At 37.2% G+C, this 22,876-nt stretch overlaps 1 protein-coding gene across 14 annotated transcripts in view; it reads right to left on the reverse strand.

Moving 5' to 3' along the window:
• Nucleotides 1-22,876, reverse strand: part of PPP1R9A (protein phosphatase 1 regulatory subunit 9A) — a 299,240-nt gene that overhangs the window by 43,504 nt on the left and 232,860 nt on the right. For all 14 annotated transcript variants that reach the window (XM_031025191.2, XM_031025190.2, XM_031025188.2 and 11 more), the window contains 4 exons: nucleotides 12,741-12,794; nucleotides 9,912-10,141; nucleotides 8,333-8,429; nucleotides 8,055-8,226 (listed from right to left, as the gene is read on the reverse strand). In XM_031025191.2, the coding sequence (XP_030881051.2) occupies nucleotides 8,055-8,226; nucleotides 8,333-8,429; nucleotides 9,912-10,141; nucleotides 12,741-12,794 (553 nt within the window). The remainder of the gene's footprint in view (nucleotides 1-8,054; nucleotides 8,227-8,332; nucleotides 8,430-9,911; nucleotides 10,142-12,740; nucleotides 12,795-22,876) is intronic.

Below are 22,876 nucleotides of genomic sequence, written 5' to 3' on the forward strand. Positions count from 1 at the left end.
AGCCTGGTGATGGGTATTAAAGAGGGCACATATTGAATGGAGCACTGGGTGTTATACGCAAACAATGAATCATGGAACACTACATCAAAAAGTAATGATGTAATGTATGGTGGTAAACATAATAAAATAAAACTAAAAAAATTGGTGTTATGGCATTTTTGTAATACTGAGGCTTCCTACCTCTACCAATTTATATAGGTCTTCTTGAGTATCTTACCATGGCTCTTGAGCTTCTTTTGCTAAATTCATACTGGCTATCTTATATTTTTTGTTGCTATTATAAATCGCTTGTACAAAAATGACATTTTCTGTTTGTTACAACTAACTGATGTCTAATGATTCTTGGAGCCATCCATCCTGCTGAACTCTTATTAATTCTAATAATCTGTATTCTTGAAGGTTTTTTTTTTTATGTATTCAATTTTATTATCAGTGAATAGTAACAAATTTGCTACTTTCTTTTTTATTCCTTATATTTTTTATTTCTTTTGCTTGTCTGGTACTTGCTAGGACCTCAAGGAAAACACTGAATAGAAGTGGTTATAGCACAGTAAGTGGTGAAATGTTAACAATATTCTTAATTTTAAAAGAAGTTCTTGATTTTAGCATTTCCCCACTTACTATGATGCAATTTGATAGACTTTTGTTTGCTTCACATATCAAGTTAAGAAAGTTCTAGTTTTAGGGGGTGCCTGGGTGGCTCAGTTGGTTGAGCGACTGCCTTCAGCTCAGGTCATGATCCTGGAGTCCCGGGATCGAGTCCCGCATCACGCTCCCTGCTCAGCGGGGAGCCTGCTTCTCCCTCTGACCCTCCTCCCTCTCATGCTCTCTGTCTCTCATTCTCTCTCTCGCAAATAAATAAATAAATAAAATCTTTAGGAAAAAAAAAAAAGAAAGTTCTAGTTTTAAAAAAAAGAAAGTTCTAGTTTAATAAACTTTTGTATTTCTAATAAACTTTTTATCATGAATAAGTGTTTAACTTCATTAAATGTTTATCTTCATCCAATGAGATGATTATATAGATTATTCCTCTAGTTAATATATGAATTATACGAGTTTTTGAATGTTAAACCAACTTTGGGTTCCTTGTATAGACACAAGTTGGTTATGATATTATATAGGTTATATATATAAATGTATGTAAAATGCATTTCTGGATTCAGTATTTATCTCTGTGAATAAGCAAGTCTTTTGTTTTGCTTTATTTATTTATTTATTTTTAAAAGATTTTATTTATTTGTCAGAGAGAGAAAGAGAGAGCACAAGCAGGGGGAGCGGCAGGTAGAAGGAGAAGCAGGCTCCCCACTGAGCAAGGAGCCCGATGTGGGACTCGATCCCAGGAGCCTGGGATCATGACCTGAGCCAAAGGCAGCCGCTTAACCAACTGAGCCACCCAGGCATCCCTATTTGTTTATTTTTTAAGGAAGAGAATCCTGGCCAGCTAATGGGTGTCACTGTGCTCACCTCAGAGTAGAAGAGGAACTTGATTCCAGAACACGACTGTGTTAGACAGCTTAAATCTTATACAAATGTATTAGCCCCATCTGCAGCTTAACTGTTTGTTAAATATACAGATCTGTACTCAATTAGTTATACAGAAAACCATACTCGAGGCATTTGCCTAGGTGTATAACCTCTAATATATTGCCACTAAATATTTATTAAAAGCAATTAAGGATTACAAGACATGTCATGTATAAAAAGAATTTTAAAAAACCCAAACCCCAACTTTTTGAGGATTTTTATTAACTCTTTACTCAGTGACACAGGTCACACTCCAGTTACAGAAGAATTTTCTTTAATTCTAGTATAATTAACATACAGTGATATCTTAGTTTCAGGTGTTATGAAACTAGGGGCATGTAGGTGGTTAGTTGATTAAGCATATGACTCTTGATTTTGGCTCAGGTCATCACCTCAGGGTCGTGAGATCGAGCCCCACATCGGGCTCCATGCTTAGCATGGAGTCTGCTTGGGATTCTCTCTCTCCCTCTCCTTCTGCCCCTCCCTCTGCTTGTGTGCTCTCTCTCTCAAATAAATAAAATCTTTAAAAAAGATTTTTTTTTTATATTCAATTGCAGTAGGGACTCATTTCCCCCAAAAAATAATTGTTATGATTTCACATGGAACCAATAAATGGATTGTTTTTAATAAAATAAGGAAGGAACTGTCAATACACTGGCAAATATCAAATATTCAAATTTAAAATATTGGTTATAAGGTAGAGCCACCAATATTTTTTCATGTTTACATATTTTGTCATCATCTAATAAAAATGTTTTTAATCATGCCAATAAAGTTGTCTAAAGATTAAAAAAAAGAAATTCTTTTTATACAGTTGAATGGGAAGTACATGAATGTATATTCAGTCCATTCTTTTCTGCAAATATTCTAAATTATATCTGTAGGTATCCAAAAACAGAAGAATAAAAGTTAACACAGAAAAAAGTAAATTAGAAAAAAAATCCCCACTTGATTAATCCAAAAGAAAGCAAGAAAGCAGATAAAAAGAACAAAGATTTTTGTTTGTTAGATTAGAAACAAATAGTAAGAGCTTAGGTTTAAACTCAACATATCAGTAAATAAATTAAATAAGAACTTTCTAAATGCATCTTAAAAATAAAGAATTGGGAAAAATTAATAAGACTGAGAGATTGTAATAAAAAATAAACACCTATATACTGGTACAAAAGACATAGAAAGTTTACAGTATAAGAAAATTATATACCATACAAACACTAACCAAAAGAAAGCTGATATAGCTCTTCAAATATCAGACAAGGCAGATATTAAGGGTGAATTACTAAAAATAGAAACATTCTCTGATGATCAAAGGTCAATCTACCAAGAAGGTATGACAATTCTAAACTGTATGTGCCTATTAACATCACCTCAAACACATAAAGCAAAAACTGACAAAACCAAAAGAAGAAACAGAAAACTCCACAATTACAGGGTGAGACTTTTTTTAAACACCTCTCTCTCAGTAACACATTCTAGAAGTTTTGAACATGGTTAACAAATTTAACCTGATATACATGAAAGAGCACCTGAGCACCAAACTAGACCAACAGATAGCTGAGTACATCGTGTCTTATTTATCCTCTCCTCAATAATTTAAATTGGTTTTACTGAACACTACATTACATATTTGTGTGATGCCATTAGTCTACACTGAGGGTCACTATGTGAAAATGTCCTAATAACAATCATCAGTGGATTTCCTTGTTTTCTCCAAATCATGCAAATATTTGTGCCACTAGTTGTACTTCTTTTAAGCAGATGGTTTGTTCTTTTATCTTATGGACACTGTGAATAATGTAATGAACAAGGGTTTCTATTTCCTTTGGCAACTAGGAAGCTTAGAGCCAAATTAAAGGCCTTGCCTCAGAAATACTGTAAGCATGGTATATATACCTGCAGCATTATTTCTGGCTCCACTCTGTACTCATCCTCATTGTTCTTTCTTATCTTGCCACAATCAATTTACCCAATCCTGTCATATGAAGGCATCTCTCCAAATTACTTCTAGACAATATATGAGTGAATGAAATATAAGGATAAAACATATAGATAAAAAAGGTACATACCCTTAATGGCAGTTGGTTACTTACCTTTGCTCTTCCTGATAAAGACTTTATTGAAATCAGAGTAAATTTCAAAGAAATAATTTAATTCAGAGAAATCAGATTCCATGCAAACCAGTAAGCTAACAACTGGGTCACAACAAGCAAATACATGTGGATATGACCTGATGATCAGAGAATTGGCTGGCTTAAATATCTAAGCAGGCTGAGTTTCACTGAAATGTCCACAAATCCGGGGTTTCTGACCAAGCATGCTGGGTTTAGGATTCAGGTGCAGACTACCATCTTAGGGATCAACTTTTAGGAAATCTAAAGCTTTATCTTAATAACCAAACCATTTTGTGGAAAAAGTGTAAGGGAAAGGAGAGGAAGCAAGAAGGTATTATTTTCATATCCTTATGCTCCTTTCTCCAGAATATTCTTAAGTTACCTGGAAAGTAGCTAAGAAATATATATATATATATATTTTAAAGACACCCAGGTTTGAGTAATTAATTCTAGATACAATCTATGCTGAAAGTCTAGACTTTCCTACAATCTGCCATCTTGCACCTTTAGTCTTTTTTTTTCTGGCTCAGTTCTTGTTAGAGCTAGGGAACAGTAAGTAACTAAAGGAACTAAGAATAAAAGGGTTTATATAAACCTTCATGTTCACACTTTAGGGAAGATAACATTCAGTGTTTTCTAACTAGTGGCACACTAGCTGAGTAGATAGGTGTGAGAAAGAAGAAGGATTTGGTAATAACACCCGAACTTCATGGGGATACTTGAACTACCTTTACAAACCTACAAGTGACCCAGTTCCTGTTATGCCTCAAAACGATTGATGAATCACAATGCTTACAGAAATAGTCATGACTTCTCGGGCATTCAAAGCCTACTTTTACTCCAAGAATACCCTGAAGCATACCTTTAACATAAGGTATATGAATCAGAAAAAAAAATTATTCTAATTTTATTCATTTTTTCCTTCTTCTTCAAACTCCCTCTCATCTCTTAAAATGTTCATCTCACCTATATATTTGTCTTCTACCAAACCATTCATCTTCCTCACCCTTTATCCTACAAATGACATGCCTTGTTATACAGCTGGCAGGGACAAACACTGTTCTTTCTACCTAGAAGCCATCCTTCCTCTTACAAATCAGTGTGGCACCAGACTTTCAGTGTTCAAAACACTTGTCTAAAGGTATCATAAATTTACTTCTAACCCCCTGAGGCAGGATAATGATAATCTGCCTTCATATGTAACTTCTACCAATTAGTCCTAGTTTTTCTTTCATTATTTCTATGGATATGCAGAACCTTTCACAAGAGCGTTTAAAATATTCGAAGCCAAAAACAGTATCATCTTAAGGATCCTGGAATATCTGAAGTGCAGGAAGCTCATGTTTTTCAAATGAGTTTTCCAGGGAATCTAATCAAACTAAGACTACAACCCTTTTCTTCCAAGATCTCTCTAACCTGTTCTCTGCTCTTATTCTAATCATGACTTAAAAACCTGGGCAGTCGCAGACATTTCTAGTCACTTAGGGCCCCTGGATATAGGATAGAAAACTCTTACATAGACCAGCACTACTCAGGCACTAAGAAATGACAACAAAAAACATGGCAGGAGGGCAAAATAATTACTTTTCACATCCTGGATCACAGGTAAAACAATGTGCCTTATTTAATAAATAGTAAGTACTAATTAATAACTCTTAATAATTTAGTAATAATCCTTAATAAGGGTCTGCCATGGCTCCTGGTGAAAAAAACTGTTATGTTTGCTTTATGTACTAGGATAAGAAAAGTGTATTAGAGCATATTAAGTAATGGATTTGTATAATCTACCAAAATTTTAATGAGATACTTGAGTAGGCTTGGTTTACAGAGAGAGCCACACAAACAGTGTTCAAATAGAACTGTAACTGTGGTAAATTTCTGCATGGTTTGAAAAATAATTTTATCACTCTGAAAACTTATAATAATAATTAAATACCGAGAGTCAAGTAATTAATCCCTCCTCAGCTGGGAAGCTCATTCTTAGAAGAACATGACTCCCTGCGAAGAAATGACTGCTTGCAGGCTCTTCCTTTCCTCCTCCTCCCTTTCTGCCTCCTTCATTCCCTCCTTCCTTTCTCTTTCTTTCAGTATTTCATTCTAACATAGTTTTTCGTTGACTTTAATTGATAATCCTTTTGCTTCACTGGGCTGCCTCAAGGCCTAAAGATCTGCTAAACCACTCACTCATCCTATCAATAATAACACTCCAGTGCTCAGAAAGCAAGTCAGAATTGGACAGTCCACAGGAAGTGGGAAGAAGGGGCACTGCATTTAAGGGGCAGAAACTAGCAGGACTGAAGGCAACTGCTCTACTCATCCTGTTGCAAAAAGGTATGTGTGGGGGGGTGGGGGGAGTGGGAGGGATCTTGAAGTGCCGAATGGCCTGTGTTTGGTCCTCAGTTTTACTTCATTTTCTAAACCTCTAGGACTTTAGCGTTCCCTAGCAACAGAAGCAAAGGATCAATTTAGAAAAGTGCTTTCCAGAGCATTCCTATCTAGCTACTGACCAAGCCATTTTAGTTTATGTGATCAAGCAATTGAAATTCAAGGAGATTTATCACTGACTGTCCTCGGCAGCAAAACTGGGAGAGCACCACTTGATATGTATGCTACAAATGTCTAAGATGACTGATTCTACCTCCACTGCACAAGCATGGATTGGTTTCAGTAAGAATTAGTAGTCTCTGCATCTCACTGTGAGCCGACAGTGTTGCTAGGGAAACTGATAATTATGTGGCAAAATGGAGGGTGTAGAATAGGAAAAGGGTTCAGAAGAAATATAAGGTTTTGATCCAAATCAGCATGTTAATAGTAGAGTTGTTGATCTTCTGTAGTCCCATAATTTAATAAATACCATCAATTATATGTTTGACAAGATACAGATTTCTGAATGGAAATAAATGAACAGAAATGAACTGAACATTGGAAAGCCACTGGCTACTGATCATACTTGGTGCATGTCACAGCAGAAACACTTATTTATTATAAACTACAATTAACTTAATGGAATGAAAATAGTCAAAAAGGTGAAAAAAAACATTGATTTTTTTTTTCTGACCTTTTTCTTTAGAAATCAATCTTCTGGAGTTTCAGATATAAAAATTATAATCCTATAAAAGCTTTTATTCACCTCAGTGACCAAGTCACATAACCTCAAAACACCCGTTAGTATGAAGAAAACAGAAGTGTTACTATTTTTATATTATACATAGTAAAACCAATCCAGAGATGTTAAATGACCTTCCTGAAGACACACAGCTCTTCAGTTAGTGGTAATGCTGGTGCTAAACACTACTCTTTAAGCTACCCAGGGGGCATTATTTACACATTATATTTTATTAAGGGAAAGCCCAGCAAAAAGATATAAATGTAGTAAATGGTCTCGAATTTCTAGATCGCACTTTAATGTTAAATGAAGATTTCCAATACTTTTTATTTTTAATGGTTAAGAGCGCAGTTCTAAAAGTTAATGATATGATATAAACACTTGTGTATCAAGAGAAGTCTCATTGGAGACATTTCAATATGTGAGAAAGATCATCAGAGAACTAAACCGGTTGCTCATTAGTGAACAGTTTCCCTGCATTGTCAAATCACCACCTGTGAGTTGTCTGGTGTTGCTTCACAACATTCTTTTCCTTTCCCTTTTTCCGGGAACTATTAGGTAAAAACTTCAAAAGATGAAACCAAAGGTTTTATATCCTCCTGTGTATTTATCTTTATAAACTCTTATATATTTTCTAATTTATAAATATACTATAGATATTAAAACATTCATTCACATTCATATACACACAACCTCTGTACGGATGTGTGTTTGTGTGAGAAACAAGTGACCGTTTTATGGCTGGTGCATAAAATAAGACAAACATTCACGATTGCAAATGTTTCCAGGGTTTTGGTCTTATTTGCTCTTTGACAGGAAAGACTGAGAAGTATAGAGAGGACACCAAGGTAAGAGCACAAAACTATACAGAACTTCTTAACTCAATGAATTCAAGTGCTAGATGTAGGGAGTCAGCCTTCTGATGTTAGGAAAAAGATTTTCATTCTAATGACTTAAAAGTTGCAAGATTTACTTATTAATACATAAGTAGTAGCTCACCCTAGATGGGATGAACTATCATGGTAAGGTAGTTTATTTACTTATATTTTTAAGGTAGTTCATTAAGTCTATCAATATTATGATGACTTAAAAATATTTGGCTTAAGTTGCAATTTTGTTATTTCCTTTCATCAAGGCACTGGTTTTTGATAAAACAAGAGCCAAATGATGGGTTTTTATTTTGATAAGCCTTTTCTTCTTTCTCATGGCAGGAAGGTTGTCTCAACTTTTAAATCTCTGGGTAAGAAAAAGAAGAATGTGAGGCCAAATTTTATAGTCATTGGAAACAATTTTTGTGGTTGGTTTAAACAAACCTTGACTTAGGCCATCTTGACAAGATGTCTGCTTGACATCCAAATTCTCCATGGTATCTCCTTTAGAGACGTCACCAAGAGATGTTCTTCTTTCAAAGATGTTGTTGTTATTGTTAACTTGAGTCCCATTTTGCTTCAGTAGTCTGAACACCTCAGCTTCCAAATCTCTAATCTAAGGGGGAAAAAAAAATCCATCCATAAAACTCTAAGCCAGCACTCCTCTCTAAGTACTCAGCAAAACCATCCTATTACTTAGTGGTTTTAAGCACATAACTCACCCGTACTTGCAGACCTTGAACTTCCACAAGATGAGCTTTTTCCAAATCTTCTATTTTCTTTCTTTCTGCTTCCTGTCTCTTGATGAAATCAAGTTCTCTTAAGAAAAAAATAAAAGATCTGATGGCATCAAATACTCAATAACTGAGGAAACATGTGAAAGTTCTTATCTGAAGCAATAAACTGCACAGTGGGACAAATAACTGGGCAGCTATTTAAATAAACAAGACTCAATCACAGAAGAAAGCTGTCTAGTAACGAAAGCAAATAAAACATTTAAATGGATTGGAAATTAAAGAAGAATGCTTGGATTCTGCTTACTGGGGTTTTCGTTTGTTACCTCCTGATTCTAGGGCACCCATACAGGTCTAGAAAGAAGCTTCTGAACTAACGACCCACCTTGGCTGATTTAGTGGAAATGACTACATGTCACACAGTCATAATGCCATATTTATAAAGTCATACTTCCTAAACTGATGGGACTGGATGGTAAGAGTTTACAGAAGATAATTACAATTTGCTTTCTACGAATGACAGCGGCGAAGGACTGGGCAGGTCAGAAACACTGAGGGGGAGCCGTCGCTTACACACCAGCGGATAATATGGGGAGGAGAAAATATCTCCATTTTGAGAGCCTGGAATACAATCTGCAAATCTGGCAACATTTACTATAGAAGTTATCACATGAAATACAATTAGGTATGACATTTTTGGCTGGAAGAGTTAAAATAGCGATGTACTGGATTCATGACCACAAAGAGTAATTTCCCCTTTTTCACAATAAATATTTTATAGCAGTCTACTTTAAATATGAAAAATATTATTTCTGTGATAGGAAGTAACAGAGACATCGTGAATCTTACACATATGCTTAGCTTCTAAGGCTTGGCCTGGAAGACCAGAAGTGGTCGGGCACGACTCTATTGTTCTGGCTGGCCAGAGGTACCTGATGAAAAACATCCAGTAACCATCTCCCTGAAATTACACCAAAATCCAACAGAGGGAAGCAAAGCAGCACTCGTGTGGAAAGAGCTGATGAGATTCAAAAGCAGAGTGTGCTGCTGGACTCTCTCACTGCAGTGAACTGAGCCCCTGGTGATTCTCTCAACAGCTGAGCAACGGAAAATGGGAGGGCAGGGGTCTTGCTAGTCGAGATTTACACTATCTGAGGTGGGAAAGTTCTGCAGTCCCTGATTCTAAGAACAGAGATAGAGGCAGCCTCCACAAGGCCCCAGTTGCTGCTTTGCAATGGTCAGTCATTCTGCGTGCCTTCGACGGGGCTTCTTGCTTCCTACTCAGAGCTGTTCCCAAAAGGACATAGATTTACACGTTTTCATAGTTACTAGGAATGACTGACTATCAAAAAGAAACCAGCGGGTAACCAACAGGCAAAAACTGTAAAATAAACCAAATATAATCTCACATGAAAAAATGATAGAAGTGATTTCCAAAACTGAATGTCTGAATGCTTAAAGGATCACCAAGATTATCTTTTCTATTCTGTTAGATGTTACAACATCACTGGATACGAGACTTCTTTAGATGCACCCAACTATTCCTTAGTCATTAGAAGCTGCTTACTTTTGTTGAAAATCCTTGATCAATTTCTTTGCTTTGTTGTATTTCTTCTCCAAGGCCTGATACTGGCTCTGAGTCTCCTTGAGGTGCTCGTTCACTGTGTGGCATAAGGTCTGAGCCTCAATCCAGTAGCTCTCCAACTTCAGCATTCTCTCTTTATTCTCTTCTATATTCTGTTGGAGTTGGGTTTTTTCTAGCTCCCACCTCACTTTCTCATTTTCTGCTGCTTGCAGCTGGATAAAGCAAATGTCAAGGCAAGGATAGTCTGGGTATTCTGCAGCAAAATCCGTCATGCTTTTATAGCATGTTTTAAATCAAGTTCCATTGTCACCTAGACTCAATCATCTAGAACCTTGAGATGAGAAGAGTAAGACTTATTTTCAGCATTTCAGAGATTACGAAATGGAAGCCTTGAAAAGGGAAATGCTTTGTCCAACTGAGGTTACACATCTGAGAAATAATAAAACCTGGATTTGATTTCCCCTCCCATGATCTTTCCATTGCACCATGTGGTTTGAAACTCTGTGAGCAGTACATACTGTTTTAGAGTTTGACTGGATTCTACCCAATGAACTTCAATGTACCTTCTTTTAGACGTTTTTCCTACATATAATTAGATGTAAAAAAACTAATTGAAAAGTGGAAGGGGGAGAGGCACACTGGGAAGGAGAGAGGGGCAGAAGCACAGTTTGGCCTAATAGTTAAGAAGGGGTCTCTGGAGTCATTCAGTTTAGAGTTGAAGCCCAGCTCTACCATTAGTGGCCTTTAAACCTTGGGCAAGTAATTGAAGCTCTCCAAGACTCAGGTATATTATCTATAAGATGGAATTGTGATGTACCACAACAGCATGCCTGGAACAGCTCCGTGGGCATAATCTGATAAATGTTAGTTATTTTTACTTTGTTTTTTATCCCTTTTAATAATATGATTACATCCTTTATTTCAACTGACATGAACATAGTCTGTAGCTCATTATTTTGCTGGCACTGCTCTGAATTTCCAGAGCCTTATAAACTTCAATTTGCATAAAAGTGTAAAAGATAGTGTAAGTAAAAATATAAATCATTGCTGACTTATTTTAAATCCCTCTCATGGAACAAAAAGGCAGCTTCCTGTGTTTCTGCTTCCAGAGACTCTTAAGAATAGATAGTATACTACTCCAACCGCCTTATTTCTATGGAAATTCAAGGCTGATCCTTTAGGTAAGGGGTCAAAGGTCATTTATTCACACTAATGGACCTTTAAACTAGTGCTTCATCTAGTTCACATGCTTCCTTTCAAGTTCAAAAGGATGTAGTCATTATAAACTAACAATTTTCAAAATCGAAGACATCCCCAAACCATACCACATTCAGCAAATAAATATATATATATCTTTTAAACTAAATAGTTTATATTTTAAACTAAATACATTGACAAAACAGATTACAAAGTAAAAAAATAAAAAACATTTCAAAATTAGGAATTCCATTATCAACATGGATATAAAGTGTCACAATAAAGTAAGCTACTATAGCTATTACATGCCAATATAATAAAGAGAAAAATACAAAATACTAATTTATAGGATTTTCTAAATTAAATGTTTTTGGTCTAACATAAGCTTTGTTAAAGCACTTACAATACACAGGGGAATCTTTCTCCCTGGTTATAACCAACAATTAAAAAAAATCTATTCTTCCATTCTGTGCTAAGAAACAATAGCAATTTAAAACAAGACTAGGTTTTTCCTGCATCTTTTATTAAGCAATGTTTTGTATTCAAGTTGTTTATTTACCAACCACTACTAATTTAAAAATGATTATTCACAGAGCTTGGCTGACACCATGAATGATGTATAGACATGTTTTGGCTTAAGAGCTACAGAGTTATTAGCTGAGAATACCATTTAACCAAAACAGCCCTGCTAATTCATCTCCATTTAAAACACATGGAAAAACCAAAATAAGTGTTCAATGTGAACAGGAAAACAGATCATTAGTGGTGGAGGCAGAAATTATGTCTTAGTTTTTAAAAGACCACAAAAACAATAAAGAATATTATTTTTAAAGTAATTCAAAAAATATTTTTAAATCCTTGAAATTACATATTTGATAAACCTAGACACAATTCTAGGAATTTACAAGTACCTTATAATTTACCAACTAAACGCCCTTTCGCATCTTGTATTATTTCATATATAAACTAAAAATACATACTCCCCTTTTATCAAGACCTGTTTTTTTTCCACAAATTTAAATAATGCAAACTAAACTTGTCTAAAAATTTCCAGTAGCATCTGGCATCTAAAATCAATTATTCACATATCATATTAAATTTCGTAATATTTAATTATTAGAAATTGGAATTTTTTTCTATGAAAACATATTAATGTGCTACATTAAAATACATTGTTTCTGATGAAGAATTTAAAAATAAGTAAATGAATAAACCTATTTAAAGTAAGATAAATAAAGAGAAAGAGATACAGTGTAATAGCTTGTATAGTAACAGCATAATTAGTGGTCAAAACATAATTCAGATGCTAGAACCATTAACATTATTTAATTTTTGAGGAACTCTCAGAGGGAACTGGCCACATATGTGCAAATATGTAAATATGTATTTTTAAAACGTCGTGCTATTTTCACTGAGGGAGTCTGGTGGTGCTTACCCCCTAGGGGCATGTGTCTCACTGGCAGGTCTGTCTACTTATCTAACAGTGGAAATGAACCTCTCACATTTGTACTCTTTCAAATGCATAGGAACAAATCCTTTAGTCCTAGGGTTGAATTTATTCATAGCGTCCGAAGTTTAAAAAGTACAATTCAAACACCATTTAATGGTGCTTACCTTGGTCTTCAATTTTTGAATCTCTGCTTCTGTAACTGCATGTTTGATTTGCAACTGGAAATTGAAAAGAAAGAAAAAAATCTGAACTAAGAAAGTGTATCTATATTTTGGAAGCCTTGGCGGCTAGAAGAATACCTTATTACATAGCAGACGGCCCAGGAAAGTGCTGCAATGCAGCAGGCTGTAAATTAAAATGTCTAGTGTGTAAAATGACTCACTAGGTGCACACTAATGAAACACGGGGTCTATGGCCCACACTCCCTAACGGATTAGGTTACGAATTTTATTTCTCGGGGACTAAAGACAACACATTTTCTAGCCCTCTCTGCAGCTCTTCCTCTACGGTTTGGGAGTCAGGGAACTGTTGCAGAGCCGGGAGCCTTGTGGACCGCCCGGTTCGGGCAGGCAAGCGGGCCCGGGGCAGCGCGGAGATCCGATTCCGAATCTGGAAGAGAGATGGCGCTATGGTTCCGCGAGTCCCACGCACCGAAGGCCGAGCAGCTCCTCCGCAGCTCCGGCAGCTGCCAGACGAAGACCAGGATGCTGCAGTTCCACAGCGACATCGGTGGTGGTTGTTGTTGTTTTTAATTGCAGGAAAGGTACAGATCCGGATTTCTGTCCCCCCACAAATCGACTCCTATGGAGGACCTAGACCCCCAAAAGCTTTGGCTGCAGTTTATTAGCACGCGAGCCGCCGTTTCCATTTGTCTGACTTCTCCCCTCCCCCCACTTTGTTTTCTCTGTAAGGGTGAGATGAGAAGAACAAACGAAACATTCATTTCCTCCAGGGATAAAGAAATGCACCAATATTTACAGAAAACAGTCTGCGGGTTGAAAGTCTCTTCTCCGAAATCCTTGGGGCCAGATGTCTTTAGAATTCAGAATTCTTCCAATTTCAGAAAGGCAGGGAGATGCATTTTCCATAAATTGCCTATTACCCACAGCTTGGTCCATGGAGGCACTCTGTGATCAAATACCCGAGTATTTTTGCCACCAAACATACGTATTTCCCACTAAGTGAGGTAAATAATAGAGACCATAAATAGCATCCTGTCTGTTTTGGTCTGGTTTCCCACCAAATGAGTTTGCCACAAAATTATTTTAAACTGTTTTCAGAGCATTTTGGATTTAGAATTGTACAAGAAGGGCTGCGAATGTCTAATATTGCTATGATCAAATGAGTCTAAAGTCTGTTTTTTTTTTTTAAGATTTTATTTAAATCTTTAAATGAGATAGAGAATGAGATAGAGAGAGCATGAGAGGGGGGAGGGTCAGGGGAGAAGCAGACTCCCTGCTGAGCAGGGAGCCTGACGTGGGACTCGATCCCGGGACTCCAGGATCATGACCTGAGCCGAAGGCAGTCGCTTAACCAACTGAGCCACCCAGGCGCCCTCGAGTCTAAAGTTTTCTTACCAGAAAAACTTAAGTCAGTTGATGGGAGGATAGAAACGTGCACCTTGGAGGTCAGGACACCTCACAAAGCTCAGCGATCTTTGGTTTATGACTTGCTTTTCCCTGGTTTTCAGCCAGCTAGCTGGGGCACAGGGGAAAGATGGAGAGGGATGCTTGCTCCTGCATGCTGTCGGGTCTCCTGTTATGATTAAGGCCCTGTGGTCTACACTGCTACAGCTCTGCTACTGCTCTCGGTCCTGAGGTGGTGGTGGGGCGGGCGGGGGGGGATTCTTGAAACTTTTAAATTTGATTCTGCCCCACTCTCATCATTTCTCTTTCTTTACCACTTCCTGATCTGCACACTCCTGCAGTCTCGCCAATGTGGACCTTGCTCCTTCCACCTTCACTGGTTCACAGGGGCTCCTGAGTTCTAACAGTCTCTGGACAGGAAGGAGTCTCTGTGCGGCTGTCATTCCTTTATGAGGCCCCTAACAGGCAGTCCTGGCTCTCTCGGTTTCTCTCCATAGCCTTAGTGGTACAACGCTTAACCTACCTACTTGGTTGCTCAGAGCAACAATGTGCCAGGCAAGTGCTGCTCCAAATTCATGGCAACTCCCTTCCACCTCCCTGATGAGGTCTGAGCTTACCAACAAAGCCCTAGTCTGGATGAATCTCTCAGGACCTGACAATGCCAGGCAACCCGGCCTCACATGCTCAAATGACCAAGTGTATGTATAACTCCAGCTCTGAGCCCTACAGTGAACATGTTACTTGCAGAATCACCAATCCTGGCATTTCTGGCCTCCCTTGAAGATGTGAAAAACTAGGGCACGTAGATGAAAACTGACTTGGCTTAGTTGTTACAGTGAATTGCTGTTAAAACCACGACTAGAACCTAGAGCTTCTGGTTCCTGATCCAGGCCATTTTCCTTAGAAAATAAGGATTGAGTCAATAGGCATTTATTGAAGAGCTGCTATGGGCAAGATGCTATGAGGAGAAAGGATGACTCTTTCCCCTTCTAATAAATACCAGTGCTCATCTCCTCCACCAATAGAAACCTAATAAACTGAAAATGGCAAGATACTTGGATATTAGACATGCTACGTTATATATATAAATATATCCATGTACACATGCACACATCTAGGCTGTCGGGAATTATTTTCTGTGGAGATCTTATACTTCGGTGCGCACACACTTGGGCATCCAGCAAATCCATGTGCCTAGGTGATTCTGAAGTATCTGGGATTGTTACTGACAAGAAGAGTGACTCCGTGATCTTTCTACCACGGCCAAGTGTGAAGCTAGACTGAATTCATCTCAGGCCTACCATGAACGGACTCCATGACGTTGGAAAATCACCGAACCTCTCTTACCTTCACTTTGCTCACTTGCACAATGCAGTTCCTCATAGGTCATAACCTTCTTTACTGGAAGATTAAATGAGATAACCCATGTAAAGCTTTTAGCACAAGCGGCTAGCACAGAATAAGCCATTTAAAGTTAGCCCAGACTAAGACAAGAATGATCTGAAGAACTCAAACGTAATTACCACCAGCACACTTCTTAGTCAAGAGTGCTAAATTCTGTAAAATGTCACACCTGAAATAAAACAAACACCTCTGCTTCTATTTGAAGAGTAGCAAGAAACCAAAAGGGCAGATTTTACGACGAACGCTGCAACCATGGGGAAGTGCCAGATTTGATTTTCTCGTGGCCGACTCCCTTCAACTGCAGGGAACCAAGTATATGGCATGCAGCTTTGCTGGGACGTGGGATTGTCTTTGTGCAGATCACTGTGACCGACAGCAAGCTGCTTCTCCGGGCCCCGGCTGCCCATACGAAAAATGAGAGACCTGGATGGGAAGAACTCCAAGGCCCTTGCAAATACTACAGGTATGACATTTACGAAATGAAGAGCCTGGAGATGGTTGTCATGGTTGCAGAGTCTAGAAATTCCTGTCTCAAGTGAGCATGTTTATTCCTATGAAGACATATATAGATTAATCCACTGATGTGCGGGGCAAACCCAGGTAAAACTGAAACTGCCAGGTTGTTCTCCAAATATCCCACCCTCCCCTCCCACCGAAATGGGTAACAGAAGACAGGGGAACTCATTAGTGGTGAAGGCAGAGCACTGATAAAAGCTTGGAGTGCTACTAAGTACAGCCAAATTCTGTGGATATAGGAAAACAGACTGAGGTCTGTCGACTCAGACATTATTTAGGAGACGGACAAAAGTTTTAGCTCAATGTTTTCTCAGAATTCCCAAGGCCTAAAATGACAAGACATGTAATTATTTTAAGGATGTATGCACATTAAGAGAATTTCTACAAACCCATCTCTATTAACAGGAAAAGTACCAAAAATAAACTAATCGAACCTTCATTTTACGTAGGAAGAAACTGTTTCAGTAGTGCATGCTGCAGAGCTAGTAAGTGTCAGAGCCAGGTTTTGAACACTTCAGTCCACGGTTCCTTCCACTAAATATCTTACATTTGTAGGACGCTTCATCTTTTTTATCATCTCCTTTATCATTGCAAATGAGTCTGTGAGAGAAGGCAGACAGACACAGTCCACCTCATTGTTCAGACGGGGACAGAGGCCCAGACAAGTTACATGGCTTCTTCAAGTTCCCAGTGGAAGCAGGTGCTGCAGTGGAAAATATCTCAGGTCTGACTCTCCCTGCCTCTCTTCACCATGCACCTAAATCAGCTAATCCCCACAAAAACTCTCGAGCCTTATATCATCATTGTGACTTCCTGGCTGAGGACGTATTACTCCTCCTGGAAACCATGGATCACTTCTGGTAGTCTCTGAGTGTTCTGACACTAAATACAAAATGGCGCTCCATCAGCTACTGTTATTATTCGTGGAAGTTAGGAAGAAATAGCTCTCTCATTATTCAACTTGCATTTACCTAATGACACTGTGCTGTGCTTGTCACATGACACAGAACCTACCTTCAAAACACTTACTTTAGGAGATTAATAAAGACCACCTTCTGAAAGAAGTTCCTAGATCACCCCGAGAGAAACATCACAGGGAACCTGCTGCTAGATGGCTTGATTAATCTTTAGTCCCATAGCCGGGTCAGATGACCCTTAGGCTCTGGCCTATTTGTCTTATCTCCCACTTTGGCATATGGGCAGGATGAGACAGAGATACCTCTATTTCACAGAGAAAGGAAGAGAAAATTGCTTTTCAAAGAGGTGAAGTGACTTGACAACAGAAGCACAGTTGGTGAAAGGTCGTGTTTTCTCATTCTAGAGCAATTCTCTCTCCATGTGTTTAATAACCCTTCCAAAGGAGAGATCAAGGGTTTGCACATCACCACCTGAGATTGGTCAGGCTGACTGTAGGGGCAGGGAGTCAACAGGATTCGTTCATAGAAACCGAGCCTAAAACACCTGTTGGAATTTTGGGGCTTCAGAAAATCTAGATTTAGAGAGAATACTTGGGAAGAGAGGATATAAATAAAAAGAAAAGGTTAAGGATTGCAGGTCAGTGTCTTAACTTAAAAGACCAATCTCATCTATTCTGTCATCTTTTAACGTGAATGCCAAAGATGTCCACCCTGGGATCACAGCACAAGTAAACACATGCCTCCTACAGAGAACAGCAGCTCTTACATAACACTCGGCAGGTGTACCAGCTGTGTACATTTTTTTTTTAAGATTTTATTTATTTGAGAAAGAGAGAATGAGAGACAGAGAGCATGAGCGGGAGGAGAGTCAGAGGGAGAAGCAGGCTCCTCGCCGAGCAGGAAGCCCGATGCAGGGCTCCATCCCAGGACTCCGGGATCATGACCTGAGCCGAAGGCAGTCGCTTAACCAACTGAGCCACCCAGGAGCCCCTGGCTGTGTACATTTTGTTTATTTCTTTCAAAAGATGAATACAGAACATGTACCCTATCACTGAATCAATGCAATCCAAATATAACTGTGCTAGAAATAGAAACATCCTTATGCAGAAACAGAAATGGCAAGACTGAACTTCTACACTTTCTTTACCTATCCTGTGCAAGAATGGAAAACATTTTTCTTTAGAAAGTGCAAAATACTATCTTTGCAGCAAAGATTTTAAGAGCTCTCTAGTGCTAGAGATCTTACAATCAGATAAGAGCAACCTTCTCTGTTCTTACTTTACAAGGGAAATAATAAATGATATTTGCATAGAACTTTATAAAGTGGGTTCAGCATTGGAATCAAACTTTTTATAATTATCTTTGTGATTATTTGATTGAAGTTTGTCTTACCTATGACAGGGGAGGCACCACAAATGAAGGAATCAGAGCTGTTTTTGCCTATACCCAGGTGCTGTTAAAATGAAGCTATGTCATATTCCTTTATAATTTCTGCTCAAAGCTTTATATATGCTACCAATCTTCACACTACCAAGTGTTTTTCTCAGGGAATAGTTTATGCAAAATTAGCTGAAGTTGAGTGATTGAATAGTATAATAATCTAATCTGAATGGTACCACTAATTGCAGCATATGTAGGCTAGGATGAGCTACAACAAGGTCACTCTCCAAGTAGGTATTCATAAACTAGTTATTAATGATGTAGATGAAAATGGATGTAGGTGAAAGCATGAATTAGTTTCTTTTTTAAAGAAATACCTGTTTGCTGCTAAGTACACCATTTTAGATAAACTATTTTATAGCTTCTCTACATGTTAATGGAAAGTTCCATAGAGATAACTTTATAGTATTATCTGAGGCATTTACAACTTTCTCTAGATAATTTTTCATGCATTTTCTATGACTTAAGTGAAGTAAAATAGCACAGTTTTTAGACTCCCATTTTTTCCCTCAAGACCTCCATGACCACTGAGGAGGAGCGTGAAGGGAAACATTAGACAACTGGTTTAAATGTCTCCTGACCAGCAGTTTCTGATTCAGCCTCTTCCTTTTCCCCACTAAATTTCCAGTCACATTAAAAAAAAAAAAAAAAAAAAACCTCGGGGCTCCTGGGTGGCTCAGTCGTTGGGCGTCTGCCTTCGGCTCAGGTCATGATCCCAGGGTCCTGGGATCGAGGCCCATATCAGGCTCCCTGCTTGGCAGGGAGCCTGCTTCTCTCTCTCTTCTTCTCTCTCCCACTCCCCCTGCTTGTGTTCCCTCTCTCGCTGTGTCTCTCTCTGTTGAAAAAATAAATAAAATCTTAAAAAAAAAAACTCACAAGTTCAAATGGACACTAAACTTAACACCTATTACTAGAATATGAAAGAGTCACAAAGTTGAATTAAGAAAAGCATCCAAGCTTCACTCCAAAGACAGAGGGATGGTTTGTCCAACCTCAATGACTGCTGGAGATCCCAAGTCTATCCAGTGAGAAAGCTGGGCAACCTCTACTGTCTTTCCCAGGAACTGTCCTCAAACCAGGTTCTCCAACTCTCTCAGGATTCCACATTTCATTCAGAAAGCAACTACGAGAATAGGAAAAGAGTGCAGGAAGGTGGCTGAATAGTGCACACTGCACACTTTGAGCTCCAGACCCCAAAGTGGAGCAATATAGATATAGGTGGTCATAGTAAAGGTTTTGAGAGCAGGGAATAATCTTTTTTTTTTTTTTTCCTTTAACTTCGAGAACTGAGTGCAAGATTTGGAAGTATCTCACCTACGCACAGAGAACTGCACTAGGTGATAGACCACCAGAAAACAGCAACCACAAAGGAAGCGAGGCACACAGATATGTCTTCCCGATGTGAGGCTAGAAATGTGATGCATAATTTAAGAAGTGGAAGACAGCTGACTATACAAGCAAGTTTTTGCCTCATTTCCAGATAAATACGGGAGAAAAAGGCAAAACTGAGCCGTTACTAAATATTTTAAGTGAAGGTAAAGAGAATATCAACTTGAAAACTCAAATAAGTAAACTGGGAAAGTGAGGTATCCCGTAAGTAAAAATACTTTAAGGTAACTCTCTGGACTACCGGGATAGAAAGTGAAGGAGCACAAAGAATGGATAGAGAGTAGGGAAACTAAAAATGTTTTAAGGGAATTAAATCATGTTAGAGGTGCTAAAAAGCATAAATGAATTTAAAGTTAAAAGCATATTTAACGCTACAGAAAACTGAATCATTGATATGAGAGGACACATTTGAGAACAACCTCAGATAGAAAAAATAGAAAAGAAAATATGGAATAAGATAATTAATACAGAAGACAAAGTGTTTCCAGAAAAGAAACAGCAACAGAGAAAAAAATAACAGAAACTGAAGAAAATATTAACTCAAACTAAACCAAAACACAAGCATAAAACAAGGAAAGCAAATTAAAAGAAAAAAAAAAACTCAATGAAAGGAGGCCTACTTGAAGAAATTGTGATAAAAATATAAAATACAGGACTAAAATAATACAAGTATCCAAATGTCAGGTTGGCATTACACTTTTTCTTTACAGTATGCACCTAGTTCAAAACAGTGAAGCCTGCCCTACCAGACTGTCAGGAGAAAAATGTTGTGAATCAAAATATTAAACCCAACTAATTATTATTCCTATGATATGAAAATTAGATTTTCCCATTCTCAGTACAGGAAGGCCATGAAAGCTATAACCTCCATGAGCACTTAATAAATTACTTAAGGCTATACTCTGAGAAATGAGAAATTCTGGTGTGGAGAGAATAACAGTTGAAACTGAGTAAGCCAAGAGTCTAACTATTTATTGCACATAGTATTATAAAGCTACCTGAAAATGTAACAATTATATTTTAACAACAATCCTGTCTTAGAAACCAAGATTTATCAAAAAGATTCAAATGATATTGTTTTAGAACATCCACATGGTATTGTTTTGTTCTTAAGTTTGAAAATTACAGAAATAGAAAAGAGTTTTTAAAAACTTAAAGATAATCCTTACCAAAAATCAATAAACATAAAGGAAACATAAAGCATAAAATGAGATGAGATAAATTAAACTCTGAATAATTATAACAATAAACTTAAGTTGCTGAAGTTTTGTACTAAAGGAGCTCCAAGATAATATTTTCAAAATTTACAATAAAACAAAGTACTTAAATTAAATTTACATTATAAAAGCAGGTACATACACATGTTTACAAAAGTGTGTTTATCCAGCAACTACAAACAAAGGTAGAAGTCAGATTATTACCAACAAAGAATATTTAAAGATAAAAAATCTTTAAGTCATACTTTATATGCTTTCAACATAACATTAAAATAGATAATCAAAGCTACTAGGCACAAAATGAGGTGTAATTTTACTATACGGGTCTCAGTTCAGTAGGTTAAATAGGAAAATTGATAAGGATATGGAAGGTGGAAAACACATAATATCACTTTTATCACAAATACCCATATTAATCTATAATAGAGCACCACTTTAAAAAAAATCAAAACTTATAGACAATATTATCTGACCACAATGTAACAAAACATTAGATTAATAATAAAAGTTACAAATTAAAAACTGTTTCCTCAATTATTCAAGTCAAAGAGAAAATAAAAACATTTAAAGATGAAAAATATAGACTATTTGTAAAATGATGACAAGAAGAATGAATACTGAAACTCAAAGATGTTGCCAAAGACTTAGCTAAACAGAGATTCATAGTTTTAAGTGCTTTCATGTTTAAACAATAAAGTATTACAGTAAATTAAGCATTTATTGCCATAAGTTAGAATAAGAGAAATCAAACATTCCAAAGGATAACAGAATGATGGAATGAATAAAAAAATAAAGATAAAATGACTGAATTAGGTAGGGGCCAACAGCCAGTGCAATACATCACACACTCACAGAAACTATTTACTACTTTTCCTGAATGCAACTCTGGAGATGCCAAAAAGGAAAAAAAAAAAAGTTTCATCCATCAATTAACAAAAAAATTTGTAAGAAATTCTTAAGAGATAGCACATAGGTGTTTCTAGATATGTTTGGAAAAAATAAGTACTTGAAGCAGGCAAGTGTCCGTAACCAGGAATGGGAGAAAGCAATCTAATTAATCTTTCATCTTATACATGTGACTGGGTAAACCTGCATCTGGAGTAAATCAGGGACAATCTATTCCATTTTCCTAAAGTTTAGACATCCTGGCCACTAACTTAAACTTTGGTGCCATGTGATAAAGTAGTAGCACCAAAATGATGTTTTTGAATTAACATCAGGACAGCACTGAAATCACATAAGAGTTAGGAAGAAGTATAGGTGAGTTAGAACTAATTATTTTGTAAAAGGCATAACTATAAGTATATCTAAAAAACTGAAGAGGGAATGAAAGGCAGATGAGAGTATGCTATAGCTATTATTTTGTTAAATGGTAGATATAGCCATTGATCTGCATTCTGTGTTCCTAGGGGAAAATACCTAAGACTGAGTCAAAGTTATTCATGTGTAATCTCTAGAATGACAGAATGAAAATGTATAACTTTTAAGCAGCAGATGAAAATTTGATATATTTAATGGTAAGTAGGTAAAAGATAAAAAAAAGAAACAAGTAAATATAAAATATAAAATAAGGTGGCAACTCTAAGTTCTAATATTAAAGTGATTCAAGTAAATGTAAGTGGGTTAAACTCATGAATTAACTGACAAAGACTCCCAGAGTAGTTAGGAATAAGATTTAAGAATAGGTTGGCTAAACAGACACATGAAAAAGTGCTCAATATCACTCAGCATCAGGGAAATCCAAATCAAAACCTCAATGAGATACCACCTCACACCAGTCAGAATGGCTAAAATTAACAAGTCAGGAAACAACAGATGTTGGCGGGGATGC

This window comes from Leptonychotes weddellii, chromosome 12, assembly GCF_054177405.1.
Source record: "Leptonychotes weddellii isolate Sample4059 chromosome 12, ASM5417740v2, whole genome shotgun sequence".
Taxonomy (NCBI): domain Eukaryota; kingdom Metazoa; phylum Chordata; class Mammalia; order Carnivora; family Phocidae; genus Leptonychotes; species Leptonychotes weddellii.